The sequence below is a fragment of the Pavona decussata genome, unplaced genomic scaffold (assembly GCF_977016875.1).
Source record: "Pavona decussata unplaced genomic scaffold, jaPavDecu1.1 SCAFFOLD_98, whole genome shotgun sequence".
NCBI lineage: Eukaryota > Metazoa > Cnidaria > Anthozoa > Scleractinia > Agariciidae > Pavona > Pavona decussata.
In genome coordinates this window covers 1,932,501-1,940,000 of record NW_028145514.1, presented here as the reverse complement: position 1 = coordinate 1,940,000, position 7,500 = coordinate 1,932,501, and the positions used below count along the sequence as shown (strand labels likewise).

The window sequence follows — 7,500 nt, the reverse complement described above, 5'->3', positions numbered from 1 at the left end:
TGATAGCCAAAGTTTGAGCGATTTTGAGGTTTTACACTTTTGCCGCTATTTTCCGATTTTGTTTGATTCTTGTGGGCATTCGCTCTTAACAACTCTTATATAAAACCTGTGATGTACGTGGTTACAATCATTAAAAACACCAGCAGGACAGCAAGTTACAAAACAATCCGGCCACACTTGTGCATCGATGAGTTTAGAACTAACAATAAACTACACTTTATTCCCTCAGAGGCCGCGCGTGTCAGTTTAGTTAAAGCGTGTACTGACATTAAGTATTAAATCATTACACATTGCGCGACCGCTCAACATGCTGGGCTCTCCTAGCAGGGATTCAATCTGATTAGAGCTCATTTCAGTGTACAGTATAGTGCATGTGCATTTTATCAATTGTTTTAATGCTATATCGGGAAACACTTCCGGTAGCTCCGACTGTGACGTTTACTGCGTCCACAATCTCGCGCCAAGAGGAGGCGGTCTCAACCCACTCCCGCGCGACCATCGCCGCCTCCACCTAACCGCCTCAAGTGTTTGCTTAAGGTCTCTAATGATGTAGCCAATACGTCACAGCGACACATTTTTCGTTTTCCACCCGTGGGAGATTCAGCAGATTGTGTGTCAAGTGGTCGCCTACGGGAGGTTAGAAACAATTGAAAATTTTAAACAATCAGCTCTAAAAGTGGTCGCTTACGAGAGGTGGTCGCCTACGAGAGGTTCCATCTACAGTGATTTGAGTTGAAAACTTTTGGTATTTTGGAAAAGTGGTCGCTAATGAGAGGTGGTCGCAAAGGGAGGTTCGACTGTATTCAACAAGCACAATTCTTTATGTTTTTGAAACAGTTCTATCCGCATAATTTTGGACAGAAGACAATTTGAGGAAGGAGAACTTTTTTTACATTGTCATTATAAAAGTTTTTTTTTTCCACATAAAGAAAAAGTAGTATGGTAGCAGAACAGAAGGAGAAATATTAATTCCCTTTGTTTTGTTTTTGTTGATTTCGGTTGTAGTCGGTGTATTGTAATTCGCTGATAATTTTATCATTGCTTTCTTGTCTTCAGGACTGGTTGGCATTTACCAAATTGAGTGTAAAGAAAAAGTTTACCTTGACGAACAGCCTTGGTTTTGCTAACAACAGCTGGCCATCTCGAAGAGATAACGCTGCTTTCTGTCGAGTAAGCCTTATTTCTGCTTTTAGCGAAAAAAAAAAAAACATTAATAACTACAACAACTACTACAAACGTCATCAATCACTTATTAACCTGGACCCTTTCTGGATGACATAAGGTGCGGCTAACACTGTTCATTTCAGTTGTGGCAATCACAGTCACAATTACAATCAAGATCACAATTTTAATGACAATGATAATCATAACCATGACTGTCATGTCCAAAACTGTTCTTCGTTTCGTTGAAACGCTCCTCTCCTCCATTTATGTTCCAATTTCACATTCGACCAACATTGAATTGGGGAGTGAGGATAACTCCAACAAAATCTCTCCAGGTTTTCGACGCAGATTGTTGCTTAAGTCACAGTAAAAGTTTTAAGGTTGACCAGTATTAATCGTAATTTTTTGCTATTAAATTTTTAAATTTGGCTCATTCCCTCAGGAATCACATCTATTGTATGCTTAATCTCCTAAACGACATAATTTAAATACCAACAATTCTTGTAGGTTACCATAGGAAAAATAGCAAAACGACCCTTTAAATAATTTTCTACCTTAATTTGCAGAAAATAAAATTCAAGGATGCATTTTTTGCTCCTCCTGTGGTGATAGTATCACCAACACTCAATTATAACAATAATAATCCGCGCATGTCTGGATCCCGATGCAACGCTGTTACTGCCTGGGTAGAGGTAGGTGGTATACTTTATTTCATAAAATTTCGCGATTTTAATCCCAAAAGAAATCTATTAGTGAACAATGAGAAAGAGAAAAACACCTAGGAAATGAAGACAAGCTTTCGAATTTAATGAACAAATAAATAATAAATAAGTATCGCTCTATTTAAGTGTCAATGAGCTAGTTATTCAAAGCATGATGAGCGCTCACCCAGGTACTGACTACCATGACAGTTGATATACTATTAGATTCTGCCTACAGGTAACACAGTATTAGTGCTAATATGACTTCGAACAACTCGGCCTTGGTACAGCGACGGAATTCACATAAAGAAATCCAATTATAATGCAATAACCATGTCAGATACATTTCAAAGTGCGATACAGATCAATTGCACCTTTTATAACAGACACTGAATTTAATGGTAACTTTTCTGACGCGCCAATATAGCTTTCAGTGTTCAACTTAACCCTATCTACAAGGTTTTTTCTTCTGGAGCCATGGGTGGGGGGATTGCTCCCCACCATAACTTCGCAAATATAAAAGCTATGACTTTGAGACTTGGAGGATAGATAGTACGTCCAAGGATGTTTTCTCTCAGGTCCGCAACGGTGAGGGATGACGTAATATGACGCGCAGATTGCGTCACGATTTCAAAATGACCATCTTGGATTTAATTGATTTTCCCAATACTTCATAGAAACAGCAAAATCGGCCAAAAAGTAATGAAAACGAAACGAAAAACACGAAAAGAATATACAAATAAATTTACTGTGAACCAGGAATCTTCCAAAAACTGGAAAAACTGCCTGTCAAAAATTGATTGCTGTGGCAATATCAAATTCATGAATCCTAACATCCATGCTAAATTGTTTTCAGATAACTTAACGTTCAAAGAGGCGCAGGCAGAATCCGCTCGCCGGTCTACATAAATTTAACAATTGCTTCAATTGAATGTTTCACATGTTAACACATTCTTAATGAAAACGAAAACTCTTTTGTTTTTGTGTGTACTTAGTATACATCCAAAAAAGATACCGAAGTGTGCGTGAGAAGCCACAGCAATAGCATCAACAGTAAAGATACCATAAAAGTCGATTACATGGTGCAGGGAGGTAAGTGGAGATTATTGGCTACTATAAAGATATGTTTATACTTCATTCAGTATAGTTATACAGACATGGCTTACCAAAATACCTTATCACAGTATTCTGTAATGTATATCTTGCAAAGTATATGTAGAAATAATTAATTTCTTTGGTAGCACAATTACCAAACATTTAGAACATAACTTTTATTACTGCACCTGTCAATTATATGCGAACTTTAAAGTTCAAAAATTCAACCAAACGTTAAGCTTTTCACTTTTGTCAATCACTGCAGTGGACCTCTTAGAAAACAAAAACGTTTGGCTCAACGGGGTCAAAAGGTCATGTTCGTGCGCTGTGATTGGCGGATTTCGATCCACTTTGTCTGTTTCTGTATTTTTGTGGTCAGATACAAAATTCCCGAAAAATAGGTTAAAATCATTTTTGGAAATTTTCAAAAAGCTCCAAAAATTATTTCAGAAATTTCTAAAATTTTTATTCTCGAAAATTCTTAGAACAGTTTTAATATCTTTGCATATAGCATAATGAAGATATAGCACGAAGGAATGACCAATAACTATGAAACTAAAAACACATTTTATTTGTAAGGGACTGTGCCAAATTTACCTGAAGGGGATGGGGGGTTGGGAAACCAGAGGGGGACATAGGGAAAAATCACAACCAGAGAGAGGGGGTTGGATGTAAAATTTAATACATATGGGGGGAGGGGTGGGGGGTGGAGATCATTACTTTTTTCTCACTCTTTTTCAAAAACTGGAAAAGTGGTAGAAGAGCTACTAAAGTTCAAATATTTTTACTTGTTTACCCTGGAATTGAACTGGGAAAATATCAACCCCAGGCCCCAGTTGTTCAAAGAGCGGATAACTTTATCCAGCGGATAAATCGCTATCCAGCAGATAAAATGTAATGGTTGGAGTACATTTTATTCGCCGTATAGCGATTTATCCACTAAATAACGTTATCCGCTCTCTGAACAACCGGAGCCAGGTGTTTTGATCTCTGAACTGGCTGATTATTTAGCATTTTCTATCTGTCCTGCTGTAGGAAAGGAATGCCTCTGTTATTTTTAAAACAGTGCTGCTTTATTCGTACCAGGTTTTAACGAAACTGGAATCCCCTGGCGGAAACCCTTGAACGTTGTAAAAGTTGCACTATGGTGTTATTCAGTGAAAAAAAAAAGATGCCAATGTTGGATAGCCTACATGGTATTATAATAAAAGAGAATGGAAAACCCAACTGTTGAATTGAATGTAACAATAAACAGTTGGATTACTTAGTAAACTAAGCCGTATAAGTAATTCCTTCAACTTGCTGAACGCCATGTATCAATGGATCATACTCGTTGTCATTTGGTGAGCCCCCCCCCCCCCCCCAAAAAAAAAAAAAAATATGAAACAGGCTCTCTTCTTTCCAGGCTCTGCAGTATGAATCTTGAATGTCGCTCCTATTGGCTTTGGCACTGCTTTCTCTTCTCTTCCTAGATTCTGAAGATTTTGCTGTAAACAATATTGGGAAGTGGCAGAACATTTGTCATCGCTCTCCCAATATCTTAAACAAAATTGTCAATGTTCTTCTCAATTCCTGCAGTTATAAAGTGAAGAGAATCTGCATTAAATTTGTGATCGCACGTTAGCCTTGTTTGCAGTTTGTCAGTTGTTTCCGTGAATAGGCTTTTGTCATGCTCAGTAATTTTAATTTTCAATGTTTCTACCCGTTGTCTTAACTTAATTGCCTCGCTCTTGCATCTCAAAATATTTTTATTGTAATTTGAAGTACTTTTCAGGCCTGAGGAAGACATCCAACACGTAAATTAGGTATGAGAGAACCAATGTGGGGAGGAAGCAGGGGGATGTTGACCTTAATATTATCAGTAGGTGAGGGAGGGGTTAAAGTTAAGTTTTTATTAGTGAGAGGGGGGTTGCGACTTAATTTTGAGCCGCATTTTACCCATTTCCCACCCCTCCATCCCCATCCAGGTAATTACTGCACACGGCGAGCCCCTTAAGCCGCGGAGATACCGGTGAGCAGATTGTTCTGACAGTCTTCAAAAGAATAAAGAAATGGATGATCAACGCGTTTTTCAGTGTCTCTAATGAAAGCCCTCAAGTTTGTCAGCGGTAACAGAAAACAAACGCTTTCGCAACGTTTTTGCTCGTGTAAAATTGTCACCTGGAAGCCAACATATTTCTGAAATCCGACTAAAATTTACTTATTCTTTAAAATTTCTGCGATTTTCTAAAATTCTTTTCGGTGTCTAAAACTCTCAAAAAAAAATTCCGGAATCTTTTGTCTAAGCCTTTAGTCGGTTGTTGCCAGAATTATGATTGACGTCAAATTGTGAGCTGGCGGTGAAGTTCAGAGTCCATATGCTATTGGAAGGCGCAGTATAAACATGTAAAAATGCAAAACATTTTTGAAAGAATTGAAAGTTCCATAAGAATGCCCACCATCTTCTTAGAAAATAGCAACAAGGTATACTGCAATTTAATTGGTCAAGTGAAGTTAATGCTAAGCTCTGATAAAGAGATCTCTCCTTAGTTTTTAATTTTATTTCTTTTCTTCTGTCAGATTTAGACCCCTGCCTGGCCAAGACTTGTCAGTACCACGGACTGTGCAAGGCTTTTGGACCTCACGATGCTCGATGTGTTTGCATGACAAGTTGTCCATCCTACCAAGAACCCGTTTGCTCGTCAAACGGTAAAACATACAATAACAAGTGTTTATTCCATCAGGACATGTGTCTTCGGAGACTGAATTTCAGCGTGCAGCATCCTGGTAGCTGTGAAGGTTAGCACATGTGTTTTTTAAAGACCCCAAATTTCTCATTTTTACTATTCTACAGCAATGAAGGAAACGTTGGTTCCAAAGTATACGCCGGACAGATAATTCACTCTCTCTTTGCCACGCTGACATTTTAGGAAAGAAACGACAACCTACTTATGACAGCACCAATTTAAAAGTTATCATATTATTAAAGCAACTGGCCCACACAACCAGATGTACGTTTTCACATAGATTTGACTCTTTATGGTTAAACATATTCTGCCAAATTATTGTTAAAATTAAAAGTTGTCAAATTGTCCTGTCCTGAAATTGTCCTGAATCAGTGTGTCAAATTTTTACTCAAGACACTCTCGATGGATTTTGCACCTCTGCCAGGGCATTTGACATTTTGGGCTTTATAGACGAAATGTTCCAGTCTCTCTTCTAATTAACAAACTGACGTCGGTCTTTCGTGCGTATGCCCTCTTCGTGATAATAAATTTCGTCACAACATTATAAATGCTGTCTGGATAAATGGGCCGTTAGGAAAATGGATCCATAATTTATTATCACGAAGGGACAGACGCATAACAAAGGACGTTGTTTGCTTCTATGAATAACAAAATCAGTGAGAAGGTTTGGTTGTTGAGAGTAGGAGCGCTAGATTCAACATTAGCAAAACCAAAACTTCTTCGAAATAATTCGGGAAATTACAGGCCCGTAGACTAAAATTCTAAACAGTCAGGTATGTAGGCTGGGGGTAAGGGTTTGGAAGGTTCGTCTGAACTTCCTTCCCCCCTCCGGAGACGCCCGGTGTTAGATTATCAAACGGGGGTACGGTCAATAACAATTTTGTACTTTAGGGAAGATACCTGTTAAATTTTTGTTGCACAAATGTGTACTTTCTTTACTTTACTTGTCTTCTGGTGCCAAGATGGCGCATAGGACCTCTTTCTGCTTCAGTAAAAATAACCAAATTTCCTGACACCTTTCACGTTATTTTATTATTTTTGTTTTTATGTGATATCTCATGTTGATTTCACCTGAGGCTTTGTTCACCCCGACTTTAAAATGCATTCGGATCCAAACAGTGTGGAAAAATGCCCCACTGATGCCCGATGGGATGGGCACCGCTGGAATAGCCCTTTTCACGGTTAATGTTTCTCATTTGCATTACAATGTTATCCAACGTGGATGCGAGGCAATTTCGGGCTATAACTACAAAATAGCCCGAAATTGCCTTACATACATGCTAGATTTCATTGTAATTCAAATGAGCAGAGTTAACCGTGAAAAGGGCTATTGACTAATGCTTTATTGAACTCGCTTAGACAACGGCCGTACGGAAAATTTGACAGTTTTGTAAAATTCATGTTGTACCTTTCTAGGGTGGAACTCTTTGACCACACTTCAGAGTTGTTACTTCGACTTTCCGGTTTATCCAATTCTATCTTCTAATTTATGTTTTACTTTGTTTCGTTATTTTAGGCTTTCCTTTTCAGCACGGTCGTCTTGACATGCCTCACATTCCAACCCTTGGGTACTCTCATTGTGAAATAATTCATTTCCAGCCTTACGTATTCTATCCAGACAAATCCATTGAAGTGCAGATCACTGTCAATCATGTGGATACCAGTGACAAGTCATATGTCCATGATGCTGCTGTGTCGTGGGTTGAAAACGTGAATCACGATCAATTTACTGCGTGCGTGATGGCGGCGGGTTTTAATGAACGAAAGTCGAAGGCAAACGTGACAGTTGATTGGATGGCGTACCAAGGAGCTCC

General features: G+C 38.5%; 1 protein-coding gene and 1 pseudogene across 4 annotated transcripts in view; one reads left to right on the top strand and one right to left on the bottom strand.

The window, feature by feature from the left end:
- The window catches only part of LOC146472607 (uncharacterized), a 104,875-nt pseudogene extending 97,858 nt beyond the window's left edge, over positions 1 to 7,017 (bottom strand). Inside the window, exon 1 of the transcript XR_014866555.1 lies at positions 6,846 to 7,017. The product of XR_014866555.1 is annotated as an uncharacterized LOC146472607 (transcript). The remainder of the gene's footprint in view (positions 1 to 6,845) is intronic.
- LOC146472606 (uncharacterized) overlaps positions 1 to 7,500 on the top strand; it is a 37,315-nt gene that overhangs the window by 11,271 nt on the left and 18,544 nt on the right. For 2 of the 3 annotated variants that reach the window (XM_085119358.1, XM_085119355.1), the window contains exons 4-8: positions 1,057 to 1,170; positions 1,731 to 1,856; positions 2,861 to 2,957; positions 5,520 to 5,738; positions 7,203 to 7,500. The exon at positions 7,203 to 7,500 is cut by the window's right edge and continues 79 nt beyond it. In XM_085119358.1, the coding sequence (XP_084975484.1) occupies positions 1,057 to 1,170; positions 1,731 to 1,856; positions 2,861 to 2,957; positions 5,520 to 5,738; positions 7,203 to 7,500 (854 nt within the window). Of the gene's footprint in view, positions 1 to 1,056; positions 1,171 to 1,267; positions 1,283 to 1,730; positions 1,857 to 2,860; positions 2,958 to 5,519; positions 5,739 to 7,202 lie in introns of those variants that run through there. The other variant, XM_085119359.1, reaches the window with a different exon arrangement.